The sequence below is a fragment of the Anastrepha ludens genome, chromosome 2, assembly GCF_028408465.1.
Source record: "Anastrepha ludens isolate Willacy chromosome 2, idAnaLude1.1, whole genome shotgun sequence".
Lineage (NCBI taxonomy): Eukaryota > Metazoa > Arthropoda > Insecta > Diptera > Tephritidae > Anastrepha > Anastrepha ludens.
This window is the reverse complement of record NC_071498.1, coordinates 89,214,929-89,229,084: the sequence shown is the minus strand read 5'-3', so window position 1 is coordinate 89,229,084 and position 14,156 is coordinate 89,214,929. Positions and strand designations below refer to the sequence as shown.

Below are 14,156 nucleotides of genomic sequence, written 5' to 3'. Positions count from 1 at the left end.
TCAACATATTTCAAAACTACATGGTCCCTTCCTCTAATGTGCTTATATTTCGGGCAGGCAAAGACCATGAGAGTATAACTGTCGATCTCACCGCACTCAACACCCATATCCAAGTATATTACGTGTGCCCTGTTACCAGTATGTTTATGACTTTAATGCCCGTAGCATTTAGTTTAGAGCTGCGATAAGACTACACATATCCAGGCTTCAAATTTTGTGCAAAAATTAGAAATACTTCTCAAACCTTTCATCTAAATTTCTCGTTTTTTAATAATGAGTAATAAGAAAAAGGAGAGTTATAGTATCGTACACATAATTTTTTCCCCTGTTCGTTTATAAAATAAAAACGTCGTGAATGGCAAGCTTCCCTATATTCCGCTAGCCAAAACGTGAATGTGCGTTCCAAGAATGGCAGAAATACGATGCGCCCATCAGAGAGTACGTGACGTCACATTGACGTCGTTGTGCTGTGTTGCAAACCTTTTGCTCTTCGTAATAAATTAAGTGCTCGTTTAAACCCTAAATGTGGAAATTTCAAATTTGGATTTTGTTTCTTTATTTTAATTTAAAACTACCAAAATTGTAAGTTAAAAAAAGGTTGAGTAATTTCAAAAAATAACAAAGGCTGAAAAATGTTACTCTTGCATTTAAAGCTTACGCTGGGAAGAGTTCAGTGCTATCAAAAGTTTGTTGATTCTAAAAAAAATTTATGTTTTAAAAGTACAAGTCTTATTTTTTGGTCCTTTTGAGATTATGGAAAGGGCTTTCTTTGTTTTGAGAATCTTCTTCTCTGTACTCTTTTTAACATTTAAAAACGTTTTATAAATTTAAAAAATCCTTTGAATTTACTTAATACGAATTAAAGCCAGTTCATATTAAAAATAAACAAACGAAAAATTCCAGATGATACTAAAGACCCTCTACCGATCTTTTTGAAAAAGGCGTGCCTTATCCTGTTACATAATCTCAAATATAGAACAAACGTGTTTTACGCTCATTTTTTTTCAAAATTTTTAAGCCCTTTTTTTTAATACAGTCTTACTGTACATACTCACAATACATTTATTTTAAAAAACGAATACCGTAAAGACAGTTATGCGAGTCATAAAAAGTTCTTTAAGTAGTTCAATAAGACTGTGGTATTTTCTTTTTTTTAAGTGAACTTTTAATGTTTTTTATACCCAAAACTAAGCAACAGTGAATTTGCGAGAGAGAGATTTGACTACTCGAGGGTGAAAAAGAAGAAAACACTTGGGATATATTTTAATAAAGCTAAGAAATGGCATAGCTTAATAATAAACGACAGCAACAATAATCGTAGTCGCTGACAATGTGACCAGATGATAAAAAAGTAAAGCTAAACAGAACTGAGAGATATTTAAGATAATTAAAAAAAAATTTATTTAACATAAATTTGCCCGTCACAAGTTATCAATATATAATATATATATACATATATATTGGCGCTTATACCCTTTTTGGGTGTTTGTCCGAGCTTCTGCTCCTATTTGTGGTGTGCGTCTTGATGTTGTTCCACAAATGGAGGGACCTACAGTTTTAAGCCGACTGCGAACGGCAGATATTTTTTTTTATGAGGAGCTTTTTGATGGTAGAAATACACGGAGGTTTGCCATTGCCTGCCAAGGGGCGACCGCTATTAGAAAACACTGTTTCTTTATTTTGGTGTTTCACAGAGATTCGAAACTACATTCTCTCTGAATTCCGAATGGTAGTCACGCACCAACCCATTCAGTTACGGCGACCGCATTCACATCTTAATCAAGAGAGGTTAAAATATATTAGGAAAAAAGAACTTGAATTTCGAGGCTAGAAAATAAAAAAAACTGCTGCATCAAGTTACAAAAATGTTAACCTTGTCACACTGATCACCGATTGCATCAGTGCGACGTCACGGAAATCAGCTGATATTGTCAAGTTCCCTGAGAGGTAAGTAGCGTTACTACGATAGGCTTCATTCCATTATTCTCTCTATTATGAGCTGATGCCTTACGTCCAATGGAAGTTGGATGTATATGCCACTGTCTGTGAGCAAAGATTAATGTGGAAAAAAAACTTCCAAAATGAGCGGGTATCCATTTTCAGCGTTAGTCATGCGGCACTAAAATTTCTGTTACTTTTGAGGCTAGATACTCAATAGTGCAAATTTACATAGGTTAAAAGCCTCTCAAAACGTTATCGTAATAAAATAATATTTTGTAGTTTTTATTTATTCTCATAAAGGCAATTTTTCAGTGCTATGCCATAACAATAACAAAAATTCCATAAATGGTATAACATCGTGCGAAAGTAAAATTTATTCAGGAATTGACTTTTTGATTTTTTATTGATTTTTTGTAGTAATGCAGCATATTCAGGTTTTACTTTTATCATCATTTAATTTTTTAAGGGTAAAAGAGTAAAGAGTAAATTTTGAAAAAGCTATAAAGCTTATCATCACTCTATGATATTATTGTGGATATCAAACTAAGGAGAATATATTCAGCATTTGTTACGTTCTACTATGTAGTTGTAAGCGCCCATTGTGTATGTATAATTATCTTTTTAAAATAAAGGACATAAAAATAAAAATAAGTATATATTTACTTTTCGCTAGGACAAATTTAGTACAATAACCAATTAAAAAAGCTTGAATATCGAAGAAACTTTCGCATATATCTATATAAGGCCGGGTCGATTTGTGGGGAGGCAAAAAAATCGCCCATTGCTCTGTGAAAATCATATTCTAGGGATCAAAATAAGAAACTTTGCCGAAGGAACCATACCTCTAAAACGAACTCTGATGTCCCCCAATTTGGGTCGAACTTTTTAGATTCTTTTCTCATGTAAAGGCCAAAAATGGTGATATTTTGAAATGATTGTATGGGGAACCCCCCAGGGGAGTTCCAGGGGGTGTGCCACTGGCATGGGTGGATCGGCCGTCCAAAGTTAGTGGGGGTCGGTCATACATTTGGACTTGATTGGAGCACTCTAAATGGGTCAAAGTGGGATTTTTCGTTCGACCCAAATTGGGATACATCAGAATTCGTTTTAGAGGTATGGTTCCTTCGGCAAAGTTTTTTATTTTGATCCCTAGAATATGATTTTCTCAGAGCCATGAGCGATTTTTAAATCGACCCGCCCTAATAATACATAAAAAATATGTTTATGTTAAAGACAAATATATGCAGTAATTTATAGCTCAATTTCGTGTTTTGTGTATAATAACAAAAACTTAAGAAAAAAAACAAACAAATAATTGAATTTTCTTCCTATGGAATAAATTATACGCAATGGATATCATTGTTTTAGTTTGGCATTTGAAATTTTAGATTCCTTTAAACATTTATTTCATGAGAAAATACAAAATTGAGTATAGATCCATATTACGTAAAACCTATAGCTTTACGTGCATATACATTTTTACCTAGGTAACAATGATTTTTGTGGCTGCAACTTCAAGAGTCTTTCAAAATTGAGTTTAGTTTTGTTTTTAATTCATATAAAATACAAACTTTGAACGGGAATTTATTACCTATTGATTGACACAAAAAAATCGTCAGAAAAAACTCTGTACTAATTCTGATTATAGATTTTATTTATAATATACTAGCAAACCCGGCCCCCTTCGCTGGCCACACTAAAATAGAATAGATATGGCTTAGGACAGAAAATATATGGTTTTCATATTATTTATTTCTTTATTCTTTATTCAAGCGCTTTGGCATAAACAATATTTTTTGTTTTTCTATTTGGTTTTGAGTAAATATAAAATATAAATTGAAAGTCAGGAAAAAAGAAGATTGTTTTTAAATTTCAAATCAACGCATATGAATAACTAAGAAACAATCGTCTTTTTTCCTGATCATCCATGAATTTTTCGTTTTTAATTTATATGTTTTATTAAGCATTGGAGCTTTTTTAACCATTATCCATTTATATTTTTCAAAAAAAAAAAACGAAACAAATTTTTTTACCACGAACACATAATTTCATTCGGATTTCACATTAAATTCTCAAAGAAATTATTCACTGTTCCAAAATCCACTCCAAAAAAAAATTCACAAACAATTTTTACATGTTGCACTTACGTTTTTTCCTTATGGCATCCAAATCAGAAAGAAATATTGACTCATTGTAACTCACACTGTCAATTTGACAGTTCAGTTCCGCCCCAAGCGTTAAAAAAGTGAGCGACATTATGGCTGGTTCAAAAGAACGCTGTACCCGTTGCCAGTGCTCCGAATTACAACCAAACTTTACGAAACCCATTTTCAATACTTACTTAACAATGTGCGTAAGTTTGGTTTAATTCGGGGCAAAGACACGGCGGGTCCACGTTTTGGCATATATTTCGAGACCCTAGTCATCAATAGGTATGAAAATTACCCCGTATTAAAGCACTTATCAACAGCTTTCATTTGATATCCATATTGTACATACACAACCAAAGGTTACCCGGGTCCACGTTTTGACCTATATCTCGAGACCCCAGTCACGTAGCGGCATGAAAAATACTCTGTACTAAGGCATTCACCAACAGCTTCAATTTGATACCCATATTGTACATACACGTCCGAAGGTTACCCGGGTCCACGTTTTGACCTATATCTCGAGACCCTATCTACCAATAGGTATTCAAACTCCGGAAATCATCTTCAATACCTACTTAACAATGTGTGTAAGTTTGGTTTAATTCGGTGCAGACACGGCCGGTTAGCGAACACACACAAAAAGTTGACTTTATTTTATATATAAGATTTTTTTCAGTTTGTGTCCGAAAAATCCAAATATCTTACGGAACCCTATTTTTTTCCAAAATAAAATGTAATCCATGTTACTCTTGGATAATGTAGTTTTCGAATGGTGAAAGAATTTTTAAAATCGGTCCAGTAGTTTTTGAGCCTATTCGTTACAAACAAACAAACAAACAAACAAACAAAGTTTTCCTCTTTATAATATTAGTATAGATGAATAATATAAATGCATACATTTGTAGGTATATCGTTATTATATGATAATAAAAATAAAATCTTCGCTAAGATTAGTTTGAATATCTCGCATTCTGTTCTTATGCTCACCTGAAAATTCCTCATTAATCAATTTTTCACATTTTTTAATTTCAGGTCGCCCAGAACCTATTGTCACTTGGCTAAATGGCACCCGGCAATTGGAGTCAGGGAATGGCGTTTCTATGGGTCGGCACGTGACTGTGAATCGTTTGGAGGTGCCGCATATCTCACGTTCGGCATTGAACAATACATATCGCTGCCAAGCGTCGAATACGAAGTTGGTGCCGCCAGTGGAACGTAGCATACGTATCGAAATGTTGTGTAAGTTTAAGAATAATACCTAGATACACACATACGTACATATACACATACACGTAAGCTATTGTATATGTATTGACAGGAAAACCTCTATTCACACGTTAAGTTCAAACAAGGGCGGACGAATCTTCTCACTGTAAAAATACTATCAAAATTAAATTGTAAATATGTAAACCCGCTACAAAACGTTTACCTACATATTAACAAGGGTTGATCTCATAATGGATAGAACATTATATTATTGAATGATAGATATTATTATTCTTTGAAATACTAATTAAACATTTTAATTAAAAAATTAATTCTCTTTTAAATATTTTTATAGTAAAACCCACATCCGTGAACCTCACAAATAAACTGAAAGTCTTCTCATCCGGCACTCAATATAATTTAACTTGTGTGGTTGCCGGTTCAGTGCCAGATACAGAGATACGATGGACACAGAATAATCGACCCTTCAAAAGAGGAACGGTAAGTTAAAACTATGAAATGAGAATATTGGAATAATAATTAGCCAATATAGTTGTACGCTTATAAGCATTTAAAAGAAATTACAAAAACAATTGTATGTTAGAAAGCCGAAAGACAAATGCATATATTCAGAAACGAAGTTATGTACAATTAAATTTCCTTTATTTTAATTTCCTAACCTACTGAAATAGGCATATCTTATATCAAGCCAACAACCACATTTTGTGGTTTAAACTTAGATGCTACCACTTAGAGCATTTTCGTACTTCACGCGGCAGTACAATTCTTCATGCAGGGAGCCTTTATTCAAGAACTTTCCAAATTGCTTCCTGTTTGAGAGTGTAGAAGGCTTTCTCGAAGTCGATGAAGCAGAGCTACAGAAGCTCCACGATCACTCTTATTACGTTTCGTAATTCAATTTTGCGCTGACATCCGAATGTACACGGCTAAAGAAAAACAAATCAGTTGTCACACTGCTACTACCTTTAATAGATTCGCCTTGATTTGTTTCGTGTATTTCACCTTATTTTCTTCAAAATAGTAAGAATAATAACTGTTTTTTTTAACTCATCACTTTTCATTGCAAATAAACCAAACGGTCTATAATTTTGACGAACTGATGTTGGATTTGATAAATTTCAACGACTTTATTTATCTTATCGATCTTATTAGACTAACCTGACCTGTGCAATGATCTATGCTAACACTATGCAATAAAAACAAACTTTTACCAAAATAGATCCTAGTGGAGGAGACAAAAATATGCGCATATCGGCAATTCAAAACTTTATGTCTGAATTTTTTATCTTTTGCACTTTCTTACATTTTGGGTATATAATGCGTTCAACAGTTCCATGGAAAAAACTGTGAGGAAATTTTGTATCTATTTAAAATAGCACTACTTAGCGACTAAGCACATATTCTATGAATACCGATATCAGTTATCATCACATATCACAGGATAAAAAGTGGATAGGGAAGAACACTGCAACTAACTATGGAGCAAATTGAATTTCGTGTTGTAATTAAATGCATCGCTAAGCGATTGAAATTACTACGATCTCTAAACAAGAGTTTGCCAGCATTCTAAGAAAGCCAATGATTTGAGATGAAGATGATGTTGTTTAGACTACCTGAATGAAGGGATATTCTAAGAACCTACCGAAAACTATCTGCTCGAGGATGTTTATTTCAAAGGTCATAAATCACAGCAATAGTTCAACTAACTTGTGCGATTATTTTGAGCGTCCTCCATAATTATTTTGGTATATCTAAGAACAGCGTAAGAAGCAGAATACCTCAAAAGTAGCAGTGTTTTGGATGCGCATGCGAATTTTTGTTATATAAAGCGAGAACACGAATGAATTTGTGAATTCGTGTATTTTCGTCGAGTCTGAGTCGAAATAGGAGTCGAATAGTAGCAGTAACCACTTCAGAAGTTCAACATGCTCCAGTTGGCTCGAAATATGATGCCTTCTAGTGCTTGGGGCTCTTTATCGATTCAGTCATAAAGAAATAGAAAAGGTAAATTCTAATACACAATTCGCCACATGACAATGCACAAGTTTGATTTTGAGCCGCGCTTCTCAATGGCCAGACGCAGCCACTTGAAGTTATTATTATTATTTTTTTTAATATAATAATACTTTTGAGCAAACATTTACTGACTCTAACGAATTAATTATTTCTGCAAATTTTGAAGACTTTTTCAGACAAATCTCTATTTGGGTAGCTTAAACAGAGACATAGTTATGATAAGAAAATATTACAAAAGTCCATAATAATTATTAAAGTATGATAACAAAAAATTTATGTTCATCATTATTAAGAGACTTTAATTATTAACCATCAAATAAGTATTTTTCTGTTTCTCTTAGCAGAAATAAACTTTATAAAATTTCTGAGATGATATGTACATATATATGTATAGTACATATATGTTTTTTTTTAATATTTTTTAAAAGCTAAAATTAATGCTTACTGAACCGATTGAGACAGACGTTATTGATCACATTATTCGTTTTCATTTTAAATATGCACTTATAAATAATTGAACATAAGCTATTTTAATAACTCTACTTTTAGCTGACGACAACACAAAATAACGGCAAAGTCTTCTCAACCTTATCCTTCCATCCACAACCTGAGGACGATGGCACAATGCTGAAGTGTGAAGGTTCTAATCCGCGTTTGCAGAACTCGGCAATTGAAGACTCAGTTATGTTGAATGTGATGTGTAAGTAAACGTTTATAATTTACATACCACAAATTACAAGGTATTTATATAGCGAGCACACAATTTCCACATGCTAATCATCAAAATAATGTATATGTGTGTATTTTGAAAGATTCCATGGGCCGTCGTATAGGGTGACATCACATCATAAGAGCATTTATTTCTTATAAATAGAAATCAAATTAAAAAAAGATCTACTGAAGATCTAGAAAAATCAGTTTGTGGCAAAATGCCTCTCAATATTACTTCATAATTAAGTATTTAGCATGTCGGCTGCCGTAGCCGAATGGGTTGCTGTACGATTACCTTCGGTAGTGTAAGCATTAAAAAGCACCTCATAAAAACCATCTGCCGTTCGGAGGCAGCATAAAACTGTAAGTTTTTCCATTTTTAGGAAAACATCAAGACGCACGCCACAAGTAGGAGAAGGAGCTCCATACAAAGGAGCTCCACACCTTGATCAAAAAGTTCCTAAGTCAACTGATCTGAGTTCTGTTTTTTTTTTTGTTTTTTTGTTGAGTTGCCACATCTGTAGTTGATATTGATATTCCTACCAAAATTTTATCGGCATTGCTCGACATTTGTAAAAGGAACGCGATCTTGAGTAAATCCATCTCTGCGTGTGTTTTCGATTTTTTACAGTTTCATAAATCGATTTGAATTTGCAATAAAGAGTTGTTATTAAATTTTTGGGTTGAAAATGGATTCAAGGTGTGTAAACCGTAAAAATATTGAGAAACTGTTTCGGTAATGGTACTCTGAAGAAAACAGACCTTTCCGGGTGGTATGAATGCTTCAGAAGAGATCGTGATTATCCATCGAGGATGGCAATGCTGTTGCAAGCCGTCAATAAAGTGAAAGTAAAGTTGAACAAAAAGCACAAATTAAGCATCAGAGAGCTGGTAAAGGAACGATCTAAATTTCATGCAAGAAATATACCACATTGATGCTGTAATTTTTTCATATTTGACAAGTAAAAACTACGCCATTAATTGAAATTGAAATTATTAAACTTCACTATAAAAATGATGAAAATTTGGAGCTCGTGGAGCTCCTTGTCGGATCGCAATACAGAAATTGGTGAAAAAATTCGAACTGTTGGAACACGTTAATCATGTGAAGAATAAAATCTGTGCACGTCGCTCAAGAACAGCTGAAATTATTGCTGTTGTAGCCGAAAGGTTTGTCCATTCCTTGTCGGTCTCTGGAATTAGGCATTCCACAAACATCATTATACTGTATTTTGCATAAAGATTTGGGTCGTAAGGCTTATAAAGTCCAGTTAACACAAGAACTCAAGCCGGTCGATCATCAACAACGTCGTGTCTTTGCTAATTGGGTCGTTGAAATGCAGGAAAATGATACGGAATTCCATTGAAAAATCATCTTGAATGACGAGGCCCATTTTCACTTCGGTGGCTTCGGTGAAAAACCCTTTACTTAATTCCTAAGGCTAAATTGCTGGAGACGAGACGGTAGTTTATGAGTATGACAAGCAGTCCAGACATCACGCGAACGAGTGGAGAGCTCCGAGTGAACCAAAAACAAAAAAAAACTACGTCGTTTTCAGATGCTCACGGTTTTTATGGATTCCAACGTTATTTTACACCAGGAGATTTTGCCAAAAAGTCAGACATTTAATAAAGACTATTAGGAGTGTGTTGGCAACTTTACATGGTGATAGTCGTGTAACTTGTGCGCTCCTATAAAAGTCCCGATTTTACTACGGATACACTGAGATATAAAGAAGCTCTGGCAGTTAAAGCGGAAGTGGTAATGTTGGTGATTGCTGCGAAGCGTTTGCACGAGTGAGTTAGAATTGGCAAATAAGCAGATTAGCCTGGTGGTGTTTCTTTTGATTACTTCTTCGCGCGGATCAGTGTTTTAGCAACTGGAAGGAGAAGCGACGTCTGGGGGAAGGATCATATACTGAAACAATTTTTTGGTTGGTGCATTAAGGAGGCTAAAGGAGGTGAAATGCCATCCTATAAAAGGTAGAGGGTGCAACTGTCCCCAATGGACACTAAAAACTAAACTCCGAAAATGCACAAAATGAGTACCCAAAAAGTTGGTGACTGGGATGTAGAAACTCTTAAGTTTATTTGGGCGTAATGAGACGTTTACGTGAAGTAATTCGTCGAAAAAGATATGGAAAGGATTTGTGGGAAAACAGCTCGTGGATTTTGCACCGTCGCAGAGTACCATCATTATTCGTGAATTTTAGAGCAAGAATGAAAGGAATACCATCCGATAGCCCTCAAATTCACCTTATATTTCTCCCTGCGATTTTTTTTGGTTTGATCAAGTAAAAAAAAGCACAAAGGGGAACGCTGGCATACTTTGAAGGCAAAAACTTTTGAGGAATAAACTTGTGTTTTGACTTTTTTGAATATATTCCAGGATTTTCTTGATCAAGGAGTTATATATTTAATGGCTTAGAGGATTTACAAAATTTTCCGAAGTCAATCACTTTTATAATATAAACTTCTGGCTTAGAAGCCTTTCTACCTTTAGCTGTTACACAACAGCAACTGAAACCACTTCAAATTTCACTAATATTTCCTGAAATCGTCCTTATCGATAAAAAACACTCGTTGGATTAACAAAAGCTAGCCGGAGTATTTTTTATGGCCAATTAAAGTTTTCATGACCCGGTCTTAATTTTTTTCCAAAAAAGTGTAAAAAACGGTTAAACTGTTAAACACGGGAAATAATTTCGTAGAATATTCTGACCCAACCGCTCCCACCTGACCCCTACTTCAATGACCCTTCGAAAAACAGGATTGGAAAGTCACTTGAGGATTAAATGGTCTAGAAAATTTCTGTTTGGAAAATATTACTATGGGTCTTTTCAGGCGAAAGCTTCATTGCACCAACCAATTTCAACTAAAATCGGAGCTTCATTTAAATCAACCAATAGCTTAATATTTTAACACTTTGTAAGGAGATATTTAGTCTATCCCCTGTTTGCAAAATAGTTGTTTCTTATTAATACTTACATATCTTCATTTACGCGAACTTGTAACCTTATTCACCAACATCAAAATTTGACTGACATAAGTCATGGGCAATGAATGAAGTAAACTCATGGGAAAATAACAATAATTAAAATATTCAATTTCTTGCAAATCAAAGCCGGTTGGGAATATTTCGCAAAAATATACTTTTCATACTTTTTCGTACAAACCAAAAAAGTTTAACAATAAATCTAAATTATTTACTATCCAAAACTTACTGCATACATACATATGAGCTTTCAATATATGTTGTGCTTTATCTACTCACACAATAATGCCGCAATAAATTTCACTTTTCGACTGTTTAACCGCAAACATGTCAAAACTCTAACTTGCCGAAGGCTGAAAATTTAACGAAATTTTGGTGGAGATATCTGCTGTAATGGCAAAAGTAGGAAAAACTCAAATTTTCCAGGCACATTTGGAAATTCATACACATACATATACATATGTATGACGATATTTGAATGCGAGTAAATCTAATAGTCATATATACATACGTCTGTGCTTGTGTGTGTTTATTTGCACATATTCATACGATATTCAATAAAGTTGTCAGCGTTTATTTTATTGTTTCACAGACACACATATCATGTGCCCGTGGATAGGTATACGTACATACGTATGTGTATTTTAATGAATGTATAGGTTTTTCAACATAATCATAAATTTATTGAAATGCAGACTTAAATAGAAAATTTATGAGCGCACCACTAAAAGGGAAAATAACACGCGAGAACCTAGCAGCCTGAAGAGGGTGAAGCAATGTGTATGGCTTCTTTCTTTCCAGCATGCAATACATAAGTTCACAAGTGCTTGAATATTTATGGAACGATGGCTGTGAGGCGTGCGAAAAGTCACCTACTATATAACCGTTTGTCATTCCGTCTGCGCCTATGTTGTCGAATAGCGATTGGCTGCTAGCAAACCAGTTGCACGACATGTTGAAAGTCATGAAAGTTTTATTTCTTTTAAGGGCGTCTCAGCGAGTGGATTTGTCCGTGACTGTCATTTGGTTGATCGCGGGTTTAAAGCTGACTGGTGGACATAAAACATAGAATAATAGAGAAAGTTTGTTCTAGTAGTCCTTTCCCCATGGTCCGGGTGTTTTGCTGCTACGTAACGGCTTCCCCTAGAAGCCACACGCGCTTTCGAAGACCTCATAAAATTGTGAGATTTTCTGTTTGTAAATCTACTTCAACATGCAAACTACAAAATGGCAGAGAAACTCGGCCAAATGCTTCCCAAAGAATATTTTGTGTACATTCCTCTGCAAGCGGTTATAAATAATGGATTGCACGGCATAAAAAATAATAAATAAGCAGGCAATGAAAAAAAAAAAAAAATTTGCAAAAGGAAACGAAACGTATTTGAAAGGGTGTATGGCATGCTGGGAGAATTAAAATCTACATCGGGTAGCATGCAAAGTAAAGTATATATATCATAAAAAAGTAATAGTTTCAAAAATTTGCAAACAAAAAATTATTTGCGGGCAAGCACTAGTAGAGCCCATACAGAATAGGCTGAGCTCCGCAGTTGCAGCGTGCACCTCCCTAAGCGACGTCAAAACAAAAAAAAAATAGCAAAGATTCAAGCTCGCTCCTCTAAATAGTCGTCATACGTATAAAATAGGCGGTTGTTGAATGAATGTGACAAACAAAAATTTACGCTATTCACACACAAATTTACATACTCGTATATCAATAATTCCGCAATTTCATTCCTTTTATGACTTTTTGGAAATTTATGCTGCCTTAGTTATATTTTATATCTCGACGATTCTCTCACTTTACTATGTACAATTCCAGCTATCCACTTCCCCCTAGGAGGGCAGTAACGAAATTCAAAAGTTTTCAACATTTTCCACGCTTATTTTGCATTTTTTATGATGATTGTTAGTGGTATTGTTGTTTCCCTGGAGAATGAAAACAAATATATTATTTCTAGAGCTGGAAAATAAATGCACACCTTCATATAAATGTGCATATGTATGTATGTAGGTGCAAATCGACAATGAAAATATTGCCGCGCAAAAACTGGTGATCTATGTACAAATATATATATACATACAGTGGCGGAAAAAGTAATAGCATTTAATTATTTTTCACTTCATTTTTTTTATAAAAATATATCTCATACAATAACAAAAACCATTACACAAAATTTTGAAAAATTCAAATTTATCGAAATTTCAAAAATGACATATATGTAAAGCTTTAAGCTAAATTCGCATACTTTTTGCACAAACTGTATATTAAGGATATTTACTTTTCTGTACACTTATTCGCATATACACATACAGTCACAGTCAGAACAACAGCAACGCAACATATTTTAAAATAAATTTAATAATTTTTTCGTAAACCTTTTATTAAATACTATTTTTCATATAGCGAAAACCATGTCACTCAAAGTTTCAAACGTTGTTCGAAATTAAAAAAAATTCTACAAAATTTCATCAAAATTAGAAAATGCTTAATCAGAATTTTAAAAAAGTTCTGGCTTAATAGTTTTACAGCCAATTCACAGTTATTATAAGTGGAAGGTGAAATTGTGTCAAAATTTGCATTCAGTTTTTTGTGTTTTTTTTTTTTTTTGCCCGTGTTATTTGCTTTATTCTATCCAACGAATGCTCGAAACTTTTTTATATGGAAGAATGTGTGCAATACCGTCAAAATAACATAATACAGGGTGGCTGATGAAAGCCGCTACCAAAAAAAAATTGAATAACTTTTTTTCTTTTTAAGTTATCTGTTCCATTTTTATTTTAATTTGCAGATTGATCTTTAAAATTTATTAAAATGGATAACTGGGACACGCAAACAAGAATTTGGATAGTCCGCCGCTATCACGCACTGGAGTCCGTAGTTTTGGTACAGAGAGAGTACAGGCGGATGTTTGGCGGCGATCCCCCGAGCAGATGGACCATAATGAGACTGGTGAATAATTTTGCTGAGCAAGGAACAGTCGCAAGAAGGCCTTATCATCGAAACCCACCAGTTCGGACGGAGGAAACGATCGCTGCTGTAGCTGCAGCTATACAAAGCAATCCCAGGGTTTCAACAAGAAGCTTATCTGCTCAACTTGGTGTCAGCCGACAGTCTT

The 14,156-nt window shown here is 34.2% G+C and overlaps 1 protein-coding gene across 1 annotated transcript in view; it reads left to right on the top strand.

Moving 5' to 3' along the window:
- The window catches only part of LOC128869772 (uncharacterized), a 207,705-nt gene that overhangs the window by 71,889 nt on the left and 121,660 nt on the right, over positions 1-14,156 (top strand). Inside the window, exons 5-7 of the mRNA XM_054112393.1 lie at positions 5,124-5,330; positions 5,653-5,798; positions 7,884-8,034. Of these exons, the coding sequence (XP_053968368.1) occupies positions 5,124-5,330; positions 5,653-5,798; positions 7,884-8,034 (504 nt within the window). The remainder of the gene's footprint in view (positions 1-5,123; positions 5,331-5,652; positions 5,799-7,883; positions 8,035-14,156) is intronic.